Here is a 15,292-nt window from a genome sequence, read left to right as displayed (position 1 = left end):
AATAAGAAAATCATTAAATCCTTAGTAGAAAAAAAATAGAAAAAAAATCCTTAATAGAAAAAAATAGAAAAAAAATGGATGGATTATATGGAGTCATAATACATGCAGGAAGAAATTCAAATAAATGGAAAAATGTCCTTACTCATTGGGTAACTCCAACCAGTTTGTTAAGCAAACTCATCAGAGTGAGGGGTTGCTTTAAACACAATCTCTGGACTCATTCTTTCCCCACCCTGGACAGAGTTTCAGGCTGGTTCCATTACAACTCCTAGATAATAAGTAAGTAGTCTCGTTTTTTGTTCATGCTCTAAGAAGTCCATTCCAATCAAATAATTACAAGCTGTGTTTTGAACTTAGACGTTTCCAGGGGACCTTGCTACTTGGCAGAAAAAGAGTGTAATTATTCGGAAACGAAAACCACTTCATTTTGATTTCTATAGACAGTCGAGATCCTCCATCAAACTGGTTTTACTGGTATCATTCATAGACGAGTCCAATGTGTGACCATCAGACTCTGAGCTAACGCCACCCTGGCCACCCTCTCAAGCACGTTTGGCTTCTTCCCTCTTACTGCCTCCTCTCATCTTTGCTGGTGGCTGCTTCTGATCCTCCAGAGTTGGGCTGGGCAGGTGGAAGCAGGGAAGGAGGACAGAGGCATAAGCCGATCCTGGGTGACAGATGGCTCCTTCCTGGTGTTGCCCTTCGCAGACCCTCCCACTGAGGACCACCCACTGCATTCCTTGGGGCACAGCTCTTGACTGCCCTACCTGCCTCTGGTCTTCTGGCACCGGCCCTTTGTCCTCTACAGGTGGTCCTCTCCCCAGCTACTCATCTTCAAGAATTCTAGCGTCTCCACACCTTCCTCTGAAGGTATCTCTCCCCCTCCTCTCCTTGCCCCAGGCCACTCCAGTCTGGCGTTCAGGGGTGGGGAACATGGGCTTGTATGCACACACTGGATGTCCATTTCAAGCAGGCAGCTGGTTATCTGTGTCTTGGTTCCTGCTTTGGTATGGGCTGGGCCAGGAGGAAATGGAATTTAGAATCCCAGAGACGTCCCAGAGGGAAAGGAAGGTACATCGAAAACCCAGTTTATTTAAAAAAAAAATTTTTTTTTAATTTATTTATTGGACAGAGATAGAGACAGCCAGCGAGAGAGGGAACACAAGCAGGGGGAGTGGGAGAGGAAGAAGCAGGCTCATAGCGGAGGAGCCTGATGTGGGGCTCGATCCCATAACACCGGGATCACGCCCTGAGCCGAAGGCAGACGCTTAACCGCTGTGCCACCCAAGCGCCCCTATTTTTTAAAAATTTTTTTAATTAAAAAAATTATTTATTTATTTTTTAAAAGTAAGTAGGCTCCACACCCAATGTAGGGCTTGAACTCACGACCCTGAGATCAAGCATCACGTGCTCTCCTCTGACTGAACCAGCCAGGCGACCCTTTTTTTTTTTTTTAAGTAATCTCTATATCTGACATGGGGCTCAAACTCATGTCCTTGAGATCAAGAGTAACATGCTCTACTCACTGTAGAAAACGCAGTTCATACTTTGAGATAAAACATGGTCTCTGTCTCACCTGTGAGATACTTGGGAGCCGGTGTGCTGATTCTAGAGAGACTAACAGCATCCTGGCTCCCACCACTTGAGGGAGGAGAAACAACCCAAGATAAGACATTCCTTGCAAGGACACCTGTGGAAGGAGACCTGGCAAGACCACATTAGAGGGTGGAGGGCTGGGACTGTAAGGGGTCTGCAGGTGTACACAGCCCTGTGTCTATACGCCAGAAGCCCGAGGTCTCAGGCCAGACCAGGGCACTGGGAATGGTGAACGACGCCACCCCAAGAGGAGAGGGAAGAGCATGTAGGATTCAGGCTAACGGGATGAGACAAACCCTGAACAATGTTTATTGGACAGAGACATGTAATTGGTCTTTGCAAGAACCCAAAAATAGTATCCAAAGTGTGTAACAGGATGGTCTGAAGTGCCACCAGGGCCCTTTCCAGCCCCAGGGGAGGTGAGCATGGCCGACAAGAATTTCAGTGCCAAGCCGAAGACAGTCGCTGCGCTGTTCTAGCTTAAGAGGGGCCTGTCCTTGGCAGCCGGCTCTGTTCTCCCCCACATGTAAGGAGAGGCCACGCCGGGTCAGCAGCCTCTGCCTCAAGGCACCTTGGAGGGGAGCAGAGGAAGTGGCCTGCAGTCACCCACCCGCTTCCTACCAGATTGAATAGTTCCTTCAGTCCCCTTTAACCTCAGGAAGGTTGTTTTGTTCTGGTTTTTTTCTTCCTCAAGTTTGTCCCCAAATCCTCCCTATTCGTATTTACCTGAAACTAGGACATGGACCTTGATTCTGTTTGGACAAAACAAGACCTTTGAGCTCCCTGCACAGACCTACATAGAAATTGCATGGCTGGAGCAAGGACACAGAGGTCAGAGGTCAGAGGTCAGCTCCCTTTTCCCTCACATGACCTAATTTGTTATTAAATGACTCTGACAGTTCCAACGAGACAAATTTCACAGTCCCGCGGTGGGGCGCCTCCACGTCCTGAGAATTCCACCCTGGTCAGCCCCTGACGATGCGGCCAAAATAGGGGCTGGGTTAGACCAGAAGGTACCGGTTGCCGATTCTTTATGCTCACGTTATGTATTTCAAAAGCATTGTGGGATTATCGAAACTAGTTGGTGGGATTCCAAATGGTCATTGGACTAGTCTTTCAACTTTTCTGTGAGTTTGAAAATAAAAATTCGTCACCTGGGTGGCTCAGTCGGTGAAGAATCTGCCTTTGGCTCAGGTCATGATCCCAGGGTCCTGGGATCAAGTCCCGCATCAGGCTCACTGCTCAGTGAGGAGTCTGCTTTTCCCTCTACCCCTCCCTCCCCACCCCCCCACTCGTGCTCTCTCTCGAAAAAATCAATAAAATCTTTAAAAAAGATATTACTTGAATGTGAAAGATAGACTTCAAAAAAAAAAAAAAAAAAAGCAGGTGATGTTTTAAAGGCTGTCCGGTAGGGCTGTGTTCCTTCATTTCAAAGCAGAAGTGACAGTTCCCTTCCAAGGAGCTCCCCATTGCCAAGGTTGTGGGTGTATCTCTAGGAGGTCACAGTTCTCTAGAGAGAGCTACTTGGGCTTGGCCCTTTGTGTACTCACATTCCGTAATTATCAGAAACTGCTGCTAGACGCCCCTTCTTGCATACTGAACACTTCAGCTCAGAAACAGGAATGAATGGCAAAGCGGGCTGGCTGAAATCAAGCAGGGGATGCATGGAGGGGCCTGAAGCCTCATTTCTGAGTATTTATGTGTCTTTGCCTCAGCAATGGAACCTTTGAAAGTTAGAAATAGACTGCTTAGATAAAACTTGTCTTTGAATTTTGCTGAATCCCTCGACATTTTATTTGGCTTTATTTCTTTGCACCACAGTGAACCTTAGTGAGAAGTAATGTCTAATCATTTCGAGGAATTTCATTATGCAAAATAATGCCTTTGATTATCTTTTTCTTTCTTTCTTTTCTTTTCTTCTTCTTTTTTTTTTTTTTTTTTGGTCTCAGCCCTAACATTTAAATTTCTGGAAGACACAATTAGTTTTGAATCAGTTACTGCTTAATGAGTCATGGGGCAATGAGAGGTAGAAGAAAGAAGAAGTGTTTTAATGACATCATTTTATTGTCCTTAATCCAGTGATTAAAAGACACCAAAAACCCAGATGCCTGGGTGGCTCAGTTGGTTAAGCATCTGACTCTTGATTTCGGCTCAGGTCATGATCCCAGGGTTGTGAGATGGAGCCCCATGTCGAGCTGCTTGCTGGGCTTAGATTCTCTCTCCCTTGGAGCTGGGGTGGCTTAGTTGGTTAAGGGTATGCATTTGGCTCAGGTCAGGATCCCAGAGTCCTGGGATCCTGCCCCAAGTCAGGCTCCTTGCTCTGTGTGTGCGTGTGGGGGGGGGGGGGGGGTCTGCTCCTCCCTTCCCCTCTGCTCCTCCCCCTGCCTGTGCTCTCTTGCTTTCTCTCTGTCAAATAAACAAATAAAATCTTAAAAAAAAAAAAAAGATTCTCTCTCCCTCTGCCTGCCTCTCTCTCTAAAACAAAATTTAAAAAAATAATAAAATAAAAAATAAAATTAAAAAAAAGAGAGACCAAAACTATTTTGTATTGTAGACCCACTGATAAACTAAAAGTATGGTATGACCCTAGAAAGAGCTTCGTAGATCAGTTACTCAAAGTTGCCAAACTCACAATACCGTAATGCATACGTTAAGCATGTAAGGGCAGGGCCTTGTCTCAGAAATGGTAGCTGTTTGATGATTATGATAGAATAATAAATGAATATCGCCGTGAAGCTGCATCATATTGTCCTTTAACCATTGTGCCAGTTGTAGAGCAAACCCCTCCCTCCTCATCGATGCCACACAACTGGGGGAACACAGCGTCCAAGGCTGGACAGCGAACTGTGGAGAGGGGCCAAGGTCGGGAATGCACATTTGGAGAGATGGGTGGGGAGGGCGTTCGTTCCTGCAGCTTTAAAGAGAACTGTGCCTTTGAGAGTCAGATCAAGCTCGATTTTTATTTTTTAATTTATTTTTTGCTTTTTATTTTTAAGTAATCTCTACCCCCAACGTGGGCCTCGAACTCACCACCCCAAGATCGATTGCATGCTCTACCGACTGAGCCAGTCAGGTGCCCCAAGCTTGATTTGTATTCCAATGCAGCAAGTATTTATTACTATTATTACACTATTAGTAAGTCGTGTGTTAGCACACGTGAAAACTATCTCACCTAAATCTTACAACAGAAACATTTATTACTATGCCTTAAGGCTACGTATTAAGGCATAATATCAAAACAGAATTGAGCGAACCCTGCTGGCAAGTGGGAGCACTCAGGATGTCTCCACTTGCTCCTTGTTCTGAGTATTTGGGAATTGCAGACATCAGCATTTGCTTCTGTTCTTTATTGCTGACAAGCTCATTGGGTTCTCCTCCTATTTTATCATGCATTAAAATTCACATGTCATGTTCAAAATGCAAAACCATGTATTTGTAACTTTAAAATAGAAGATTTTCAGTAGTAACACTGACTACACAACAATTTTTGAGATGACTTTGGACGATAACCCCCATGTAGATTGTGACTCCCTAGTAATATTTTTTTCTTTTTACCAGGCCGACTAGAAGATCAATATATAATTAGATTTATCAAAGAAAAGGTGAAATCTATGCCTTGCAGGAATCAAGGTTATATTTTGGATGGATTCCCAAAGAGCTATGATCAAGCTAAAGACCTGTTCAGTCGTAAGTTTGAGTGCTCCCCTTATTTTTTTATTTTTTTTAAAGCTTTTTCTTTCTTTCTTTGTGTAAACTCTACCCCCAATGTGGGGCTCAAACTCACAACCTTGAGATCAAGAGCCACAAGCCCTGCGGACTGAGCCGGCCAGATGCCCCTCCTTTATTGTGTTTATATTCAGATAAGTTGCAACATATTGTAGTAATAGTCACTCAGTTAAAATCTGAACATCAGAGAGACGATTAAAATACATGCTTTTCTATTTATGGTTAGTTTTCTAGTTAAAATATTTTAATTTTTGCCAAGCTGTCCATAATGGTAGCATGTAATAAACACAACAACGTATATTTTATTTTATTAGAGGAAGACGAGGAGGAGGAAGAAGAAGTCAGAGGCAAAATGTTTCCCTTTGATAAACTAATCATACCCGGTAAGTTTAAAATTTCCATTAAAATGGAATGCCATTTTGTAACCAAACCATCTTTTTGATATTAATAAAGCAGATCTCTCTCTCTCTCTCTCTCTTTTTTAGGAAAAAGGTAAAATGATACCCTTAAACATAAACTCTCAGGCTAGGGAATGTATGGGGGGCAGCAATCAGGAATACAGGAATGCTAAGTTCTGAAATGGACAGAAGTCCCTCTGAGAATGTTTGTTTCGGCCGCTCCCTCTGGGAACAAAGCACTGGGTGGCCAGTCCCCTGACGCCTTGACTTCTGAGTCAGTTGGCAAGGCCACCAGGGACTGGACCCTTCTTACCGTTTTAGGTGCTAACCATGCTGTTATCTCTCCCGTCTTTCCCAAATCCAGGATCGAGACTGGGCAGGTGCAGAGCATCTCAGTTCACTGTTCACGTAAACACACAGATATTGCACAATGTCTTCTTAGAAGTAAAGCATAAACAACTTATTCCACGAAAAAGAATTTGCTGAGTACCCCGCAGGCATTTCTTGTGACCTTGCCTTGAACTTTCAAGTTGTTTTTTTTTTTAAAAATCAGTTTGCATGAGATATCATCATAGGAAACACAAAAACAGCTTTTTTTCAGCAACTGAGCCCAAGGTCCCGAGGTCGAAACTTGGGTAGGTGGGCAGACACCCCCCCACCCCGCCTCACTTGCGTCAGAGTCCCCACGGGAGTCAGTTTATGGCTGTAATCCTCTCCTGTTGGTCCAGGAACAGCTTGCCATGGGGCTTCTGGAAGCACTGGGGCCACCAGAAAGCAGTCATCAGCAGGGATGGATATTTACTGTTTGCCTGAGGACCCTAAAGCCTGGGGCGGGAACTTGCAATGCCAAAAGGGTGGGTTGTCTCAGATTATGCGTTGGGCTCAGAAAAAGTTAAAGTAAAATCGGTTAACCAGGTCTGTCTGATTTATTAGAGTTTATCACTTCTGGGCAATATTCATTCATTGCAAACCGCATTGTAAATCCTCACACTGTCACTGGGGCAGCGCAATGAACCGTTGGTCCGTCCTGTGCCCAGAACCACAAGAGAGAGGAACTCCTTGAACTTTTGCAGGGTCCTGCCAGGCTGAATTACTCCCATGGTTACCTGATCCAGAAGCCAAAGCCCAGAGACTTACCTAAGACCACTTTCCTGGTACACGGAATGGCTTAAATTCAAACTCGGTTTGCTCTTTCCACTGCCTCCAAAACACAGAATTAGTGAAACGCTTCCACAAAATGGAATCACAAATGTGAACTGTGCACGATTCTTAACCATGGTCCACTGGGCTGCCCTAACTCTGTTGGACGTGGTCCAAACGGGTCGAACATGTCATCTGTTTGGAGTGTTTAGTCTGTTCTTAGTAAATTATCCTCTTTCTGGAAATTGTCATTATTTTCTGTCTTCCTGAAAGAAATGAGAGGATTGTCTCATTTGTACCCCAGGGGATTTTTAATACAGGGAGGTGGCTGAGTGAGGATAGGAGAAGCTAATGCCATTGAAAGAAGGGTCCCCAGAGCAGGGGGTGTGCCGCACCATGCTGGGTGGAGTGGGGAAGTGTGCTAGGCTTGGTCAAGAGGCAGGAAGCAGCAAGGGGAAGGCTAGGCCATTGCCTTAACTGGGGCTTCTCTGGGAAAGGCAAGGCAGGACTGAGTAAATAGCTTTGTTTTTTAGAGGATTGGCTAGTTTAAGCCAGTCCCAGTGGGTTTTGCTCTCTAGTTCCCTGGTACCTGGCTCTGGGATGATTTAAGGCGGGGGAAATACTGGCTTGGTGCGTGAGATTTGTAAAAGGGGGTGGTCGCCTTGCATATGAGGGCCACGCTCCTGAGTAAGCTGTTGACCATCTTTAGGAATTAGCCAGTTCTGAAAGAGGCAGGCTCTCTCCAGGTCTGTAACGTCCCCCTGAGATGTTCAAAACATCGTAAGATACAGAAAATAATAAATCTGACTAACACAAGTCTCCATGCTTGATTGGAGTGATAACACATCTGAATGTATGGTGACCCAGTCATAGGCGCTGTTATCGCCACTTGGTAAATCACTGCACTTCACAACCGCTGCTAGCCTGCACCCGCTTCAGTGCTGTTCAGATCTCGTGGTTGAAGCAGACAAGTTTAAAGTCATACCTGCTTGGGGCTCCTGGCTGACTCGGTAGAACACGCCACTCTTGATCTCAGGGTCATGAGTTCGATCCCCGCATCAGACGTGGAGCCTACTTAAAAAATGATGACTATGGAAAAAATGTTTTAAAACACAGATTTGCAGGGGCACCTGGGTGGCTCACTTGGTTAAGCATCCAACTCATGATTTTGGCTCAGGTCATGATCTCATGGGTTGTGAGATCAAGTGCTGTGTCCGGCTCAGCGGGGATTCTGCTTGAGATTCGCTCTCTCCCTCTCCCTCTGCCCCCCTTCAAATAAATCAATCAATCTTAAAAAAAAAAAAAAAAGAAACCACAGATTTTCATACGACTCCAGATAGCCAAACACAGTGACCTCCTTCTTATAGACAATCTTACCAAGCAGAAATCTATTACTTGCTGTCCGTAGTTAGCCAGTACAAGGACAGTAGATGTTCCTTTTTTTTTTTTTAAGATTTATTTATTTATTTGAGAACGAGAGAGCATGTGGGTGGGGGGGAGGGGCAGAGAGAAAGGGAGAGAGAGAATCCCAAGCAGACTCCAAGCTGAGCTGGAAGTCCAGCATGGGGCTCGATCTCACAATCTTGAGATCATAACCTGAGCCGAAATCAAAAGTTGGACGCTCAACCGACTGAGCCACCCAGGCTCCCCAGGACAGGAGATGTTCTGAATAATTATCTCAAGGTACTGCAAAATCCTGAAGTTCTCTCTGAATCATAAGGGAGAAAGGACTTTTAAAAATATCACCTGGGGGCACCTGGCGGGCTCAGTCGGTAGAGCACGAAGCTCTTGATCTTGGGGTCATGGGTTCAAGCCCTACCTTGGATGTAGAGCTTACTTAAAAAAAAAAAAATCATCCAGTGGGAAATATATTTCATCATGCTAAAATTGTTGAAAGTTGGAAGCCAAGTCCATCACTCACTGTTCGTGGTGTTTCATTAACTGGAATCTTCCTTCTCCCAATCACTGGGGAAAAAAAATACAGCATCGCATTTTAAAATTCTTAGATTACTAACAGATTTATTAACTTTTCTTCTAGATGCCTGACGTCATGGAGCTTAACTAGATTCAAATTTCAGTGAATTTATTGACAGAATTTCAATTTAAGTAGTATACCAGCATTTGGAGGTCCAGCTGTCTCCTCTCCTTTTCAAAATATAGCCACTCATGAAAATCAAATGATCACAGATGAACATCTAAACTCAATTAAAATACGTCAGGATAGTGGCAGCAGCCGACTGTGGTTATGAATTTTTTGGATCTTGCTCCACGAGCTCTGTCCCCAGCCTTTATTTTCACTGTTAACGCATGAAGCAGTTGGTATTCAGCGGGTGTCCGCTTGCCCCGTAGGCACACTCTGCTCTGGGCTCTGCTCTGTACACTTACTTTTCTCACTCACTCAAGAAATCTTATTAGAATGCATTTACGTGAAAACGGCATTATTACATGGCAAACCAATGCAATTTAATTAATTAATCTTTAAATGTCCCAATAAAACTCGATTTACAAAATCAGATGATGGGCCGGATTTAGCCTGCAGGGAACCAACACAATTTTAGGATAAAAATTAAACTGTTTCCATGCTTTGCCAGACTCTTACAGGTAGCGGGTTATTTGCAGTACACCTGGTTAATGATTTGGGCGCCCATGTACTCTGACCGTGTTAAGAACCTCTGAGAATAGTAACTCACCTAGAGAGTCTATTTCACTGATGTGCACTTTAATCATTCATTCACTCAACAAATATCCACTGAACTTACACTAGAAGCTGGAGAAACAGCTGCTTTCATAGTTTAAAAGAAAATCACAGGTGGGTGAAATGATCCCCATCATTAATCTGATCCCCGTGTCACACATCAGATAAGCGCTGTGCTGGATGGAAGGCAGATGCTTCCTAGCCAATTACATTAAGTGAGAAGAGAGCTGGCTTCTCGGGAAATTAAAATCCCAAGAGAAGTCCTTGTTTTTATTAATTTGCCAAATTGGCCACTGTTCTCTCAGCCGCTAGTCTCCTTGGGAGCCTGAGATGCGGTGCTGGGAAAGAGGCGGGGTGGGGGTTGACTGGGAGGCCTTGATGGCACAAGTTCATCAGAAATGCGCTAATTCCGATTTCTGCTGCTTTTCGTTGTCGGATGTGTTTTTATTCGATGATGAGATTTGCTACTGTTTGCTATTTGGTATTAGATTAGCTCTTTTTTTGTCATTAGAGATCTGTTATTTCCAATTTCTGCTGCTTTTTTTTCAGAGGAGGGAAGGAAGGAAAGAAAGGGAAAAATAGAAAAATAACAGATCTCACAAAATACGCGCTGGTTGGGCCTCACAGGGTGCTGTCTGGAAACGTCAGTGATTTGTATGTATGTATCCTCGGTGAGAGGCAGCAATAAGGCCAGTTTGTCATGAGGTCCAGGCTGGTAACCGGACATTTCGAGTTAAGCACTGGCCTGGCCACCAGCACCTGCTAGTTAGCCCCTTCATCCTTGGGTTAAGTTGGAGCCTCTCTTTCTCCCCAGAGTTCGTTTGTGTGCTGGATGCCTCGGATGAGTTCCTGAAGGAACGGGTGATGAACCTTCCTGAGAGCATCGTAGCGGGGACCCACTACAGCCAGGACCGCTTCCTCCGGTCTCTGAGCAACTACCGGGACCTCAATACTGAAGATGAGGCTGTCATCAACTATTTCGATGAGATTGAAATCCACCCGATACATATTGGTATGAAATGACCTCAAGACTAAGGTGAATGTGAAGACCCATTGCCAAGTGTCAGGACACCCCCCACCCCCCGCACCCATGGTGCATATCTGTCATGGGGCTGGGGGTGGGGGCAGGGAAGCAGAGCTACGTCCCCGGGGCCAGGAGGTCACAGGATAAACAAGGCATTCCTCCTGGGGAGTCCTTCTACTTGAGGATTTTGTGGGGGGTGGGGGAGTGCGTGTTGGGTATTGTTATATGAAAACATATGGCTATCTTATGAAATCGAATACCAAACTGACATTGTTTTTAAAGGACACATCAAAGATACGCATATTTGCTGCTGGCTGCTTTGCGCCAGCTGCCTTGGGGACAACGTCTTGGCCCCGTAGCATTGCAGGGCACTGGTGTTCTTCACGGAGCCCCTCCTGGCCTTTAGACCAGCCATCTGACACCCCCCCCCCCACTCAGAAAGCAAATTGTTCTTCATTGCATTCCTCTCTGTTTCCAGTAAACACTGAACTCAGATCTTAGCACCCAGCAGGCACTCAGGAAATAGGCTCTGTCATCAACCTCACGGTGGCCGTCATTGTTCCTGGCTCCAAATCTCAGCTGTCATAGGTGTTTCTACTCCCTTCGGCTTTGGTGAACTGCTGAACTTCCTTTCTGGCTTCCTGGAGCTTGACATTTCTTCCTCCCCTGGTTTTGGTGAGAACCCCCTGGCCTGGTGGAAGCTTAGTGGCCAGGCTAACCCCTGGGGGGGAATCTCTCAGGGTCTCTCCTTGCCCTCAAGAGCCAGATGGGACAGCATTTGGACCCTGGAGTACTGGAAGGTGTAGCGCCAAGGAAGGATGTCCGCGTGAGGTAGGAGAGCTGATTTCAGGGCTGGTTCTGTTTCCGTGTTCTCATCTGTGAAATGGGGAAATAATCCCTGGCTCATAGAGTTGTTCCAAGTGCAGAGATAAGAGACAGGAAGTGTCTGGCACACTGGGAAGTTCAAGAAGTGGTAACTAATTTTATTATTACTAAGGCATAACGTGGCGTGCTATTAAGCAATAAAAAGATAACGCAATTTATAAATCTACACAATCTGGCACCCGCGGAAGCAAATGGGTTTTGTCCTCATCTGGACATTGTGCGCAGTGGACACAGGCTTTCCATGTAAAGCCTTAGGATTTGAATCTACTAATACGGAAAGTAGCTCACCCTATTTGAGTAGAGAACTGGGAGAGAATGGTGAACAAATTGCAGAAGAACAGTGATTGCCATCTTTTCAGTAAAGCTCAAAAAGTTATTTATGGAAAAATCAAGAGAGCTCCGGGGAGAAATGTTGAGAAGGACAGAAATGAGGGGGAGGGATGGATGAGTGGTCATTGCGTTCCTGTCTCATTCTGTGCCCGTCACATTTGGCCTCATCTCCACCCTGACAAGCAGGAGATGACGTAAAAGAGAAGGGAGAAGTGGATCTTAGGGTGGGTGTGGAGGAGGATATTAAGGTTAGGAATGCAGACCGGCCTGGGGCTGGCACCTGAATTCTTTCTCTGCACCTCCAGACTCCTCTCCCTTGGAGTTTCTTTCTTTCTGGCTCTTTGGACCAGCGTCTCTCCCCCATCACCCACGTGGTGAACTGGGGGCCCCACAACCCGGGAGTTTCCACATTACCCTGGGAACCAAGCCCAGAGCTAGACTTTCCACCCTAATAACACCTCCCTAAAAGGGCAAATCCAAGGTCGAGGTTGGGGCAGGTTCGCGCCCCCAGTCAGCAGTTCCCCTGTCCCAGGGTCAGGGCAGAAGTACTGGTTTGGGCAGTACTATTCTCCAAAAGTGAATCTCTTCAAAAGTGTTTCAGAGCAGCCTCAAGCACATCGAGTTGTAATTACTCTGTTAGAGAAATCGGGAGAAATACACTGAAATGTCAGAGTGCAGGCAACAAGTAGAATATACGAGTTTTGTTTTATTTTGCTTTTGGGGATCTTGCTTCCTCCTACCAAGTGATACACTGACCCAGTTCTTCCTCTCTTCCCATGCAGAAGCTGGAGGTGCCTTTAGTCTGGGTCAAGGTCATACTGTCTGAACAGAGGGAGGGGGCATGGCCGTGTTTGTGCCTGGGGGCGGAGTGAGAAGAAAGTCCTCCCCCCTAGGAAGTTCTGAGGCGCTGATAACCCAAATCATTCACTGCACACCCTTCCATGGGGGCACCTTCCAAGCAAACCCAAGAGGGTGATGTAGAATTTACTGTTGAGGGACTGTGGAGAAACCCGCTGTTTACCAAGAAGCTGCTGTGGGGTTTTTTTGTTTGTTTGTTTGGGGTTTGTTTTTGTTTTTATTTATTTATTTTTTTGGTCTTGATGTTAACATTAGTCAGATATTCTGGAATGTGGACTTTTCCCTCTTCAAGTAGGCTAACTGAAATGGTTTGTTTTCCTTATGAATTGAAAATGTATCCCAGAATCATTGAGTCTCAGAAACAGAAAAAGAAAAAAAAAGAAATCGGGGAAATCCTGTCTGGCTTTCAACAATTGCAGGACTTCCTCCTGTGGGAACCCCCACAGAAGCATCTGTCTCTGCTTGGATGCTTCCAGGCATGGAGATTTTTTCTTTTTTCTTTTTTCTTTTTCTTTTCTATTTTTTTTTTTTTTAAGGGGATCCAACCCTCTCTCCCCCACCCCCACTCAAAATCAACACTGTCAAGAGCTCAAAGACTGAACCCCAGTCTTCCTCCCAGCCCCGGGACTCCCAGGCACGGCGCTATTTGCCAGTGAGACAAGAAATTCTGAGCCATGCTGGCCACGCAAAGCCCAATGTGGTCATTTCCATAACATGCCATGGCACGTCAATAGGAACAAAGAATTTTCCCGAATGCGGTCTCAGAGTGTGTTGCAGAACGTAAGCGTGTGCTGCTCTCCTTCCTCTCTCCTGGTATTTAAAGATGTAGGAAAACTTGAAGACCCTCAGAACAGGCTTGCCATCAAACAGCTCATCAAAGAGATTGGGGAGCCTCGAAATTACGGTTTAACGGACGAAGAAAAGGCAGAAGAGGAGCGGAGGGCTGCGGAGGAGCGGCTGGCCAAGGAGGCGATGGAGGAAGCAGAACGGGAGCACAAGGAGGCTATGGAATTGGCCGAGAAGATCGCTCGCTGGGAGGAGTGGGTGAGTGAGCGTGTGTGTGGGTCTTGGGGGGTGGGGGGGAGCCAAGCCACTTAAGCCAGCTGCACTTCCCACCCTGCTCCTAGAGAAATGTCATGGAAATACCCAAGCACGTTTTTTGTTTGTGTTGTCATATGACCATTTCCTAAAAGGTGCCCTTGGTCTTTTGCTTGGGAGAAATAATCACAATAATAGTAACTAGCTGTCGCCAAGAGTATTGATAATCCAGATCCTTGTAACAGGGTCCCATGGTGCTCCGTGCCAACCTTGGGATTTCCTCTGATTTTCCCGCATTTCCCCATCTCACCTGGGCGGTCAGCCTCCTTCACCCTCTCAATTCCCCCAAATCACAGAGTCTTCCGAAAATCATACTCCGATCCCCCCACAGTGCCTCACTTCTGATCCGGGTCAGAGTTTCTCGCTGGAATTACGGCGCCTCCTCGCTTGTCTCCCCACTGGGCTCCTCTCCCTCTCCAGCCTGTTCCCCTGCTGCCGCCGGGTGGTCCTTCTTTTTTTTTTTTTTTTTTTTTTTAAGATTTTATTTATTTATTTGAGAGGGAGAGAGACAGCCAGCGAGAGAGGGAACACAAGCAGGGGGAGTGGGAGGGGAAGAAGCAGGCTCATAGCGGAGGAGCCTGATGCGGGGCTCGACCCCACGCCCTGGGCCAAAGGCAGACGCTTACGGACTGCACCACCCAGGCGCCCCCAGGCGGTCCTTCTAACAGACAGAGCCACCAGGGCAGTTCCCTGTTGGAACTCTTCACAGGCTTCCATCACCATGAGACCAAAGTCCAAACTCATTGTGGGGGCCCTCAAGGTTCTGGCGGGATGCATTTAAACAACACACCCATCCTTGCAACTAACTTCCTCACTGGCTTTGAGGCTTTCCTAAAAAGTCATCTTTCCAAGGAAGCCTTTCCTGCACACCGTATTTAAAATGCCAACCCCTGCCACTCCCCCCTGCATGTCATATCCCTTTTATACTTCTCAATTTCCCTCTTTGCATTTATTCTCCTGGACTATATATTTTATATATTTATCTTGTTTATTGTCTTTTCTCTGCACAGAATTTAAATCACATGAGGACAAGGATTTTTGTCTGTGTTGTTCACTACCATGTTTCCAATGCCAAGGACAGTGCTTGGCACGTAACAGACACTCAACAAATATTTGTGGAAGGAAGGGGGAGACGAAGGATGTCCTTATGCACACATCTTTGGGTTCCTGATTATCTCCTTAGCATGAATTCCCGAATTTTGTTAGGTCAGACTACACGTGGTTTAATTTTTGATACATATTTCAAAACTACCTCCTAGCAAGGGTAAAGCAGCTCACACCTTGTCTACCAGTGGCTTTGCCTACACTTCTTCCCACCCTGCTTTTTCAGTGTTGCTCACAAAATATCAACCTGATAAACAAAACCCCATCCCACTGCGTTAATGTTCATCTCTCAGGTCAGGCATGTAACAACTCTTCCTACGTTCCTTGGCATTTCTTACGTTGCATGCTTTCTCTGCCTGTGTTTGGGCGGTGTGTCCTTTCCTTAGTATTTTGCAAGAACAGCTCTTGATAACGTAGTGTAGTCATAGAAACACGAAT

General features: G+C 45.8%; 1 protein-coding gene across 1 annotated transcript in view; it reads left to right on the top strand.

The window, feature by feature from the left end:
* Positions 1 to 15,292, top strand: part of AK7 (adenylate kinase 7) — a 56,188-nt gene that overhangs the window by 37,398 nt on the left and 3,498 nt on the right. Inside the window, exons 13-16 of the mRNA XM_026515339.4 lie at positions 5,155 to 5,283; positions 5,637 to 5,705; positions 10,370 to 10,567; positions 13,476 to 13,696. Coding sequence (XP_026371124.3) covers positions 5,155 to 5,283; positions 5,637 to 5,705; positions 10,370 to 10,567; positions 13,476 to 13,696 — 617 coding nt within the window. The remainder of the gene's footprint in view (positions 1 to 5,154; positions 5,284 to 5,636; positions 5,706 to 10,369; positions 10,568 to 13,475; positions 13,697 to 15,292) is intronic.

This window comes from Ursus arctos, unplaced genomic scaffold (genome assembly GCF_023065955.2).
Source record: "Ursus arctos isolate Adak ecotype North America unplaced genomic scaffold, UrsArc2.0 scaffold_25, whole genome shotgun sequence".
In the NCBI taxonomy this organism is placed as follows: Eukaryota; Metazoa; Chordata; class Mammalia; order Carnivora; family Ursidae; genus Ursus; species Ursus arctos.
The sequence above is the reverse complement of the archived record's forward strand: the minus strand, read 5'-3'. Positions and strand labels throughout refer to the sequence as shown.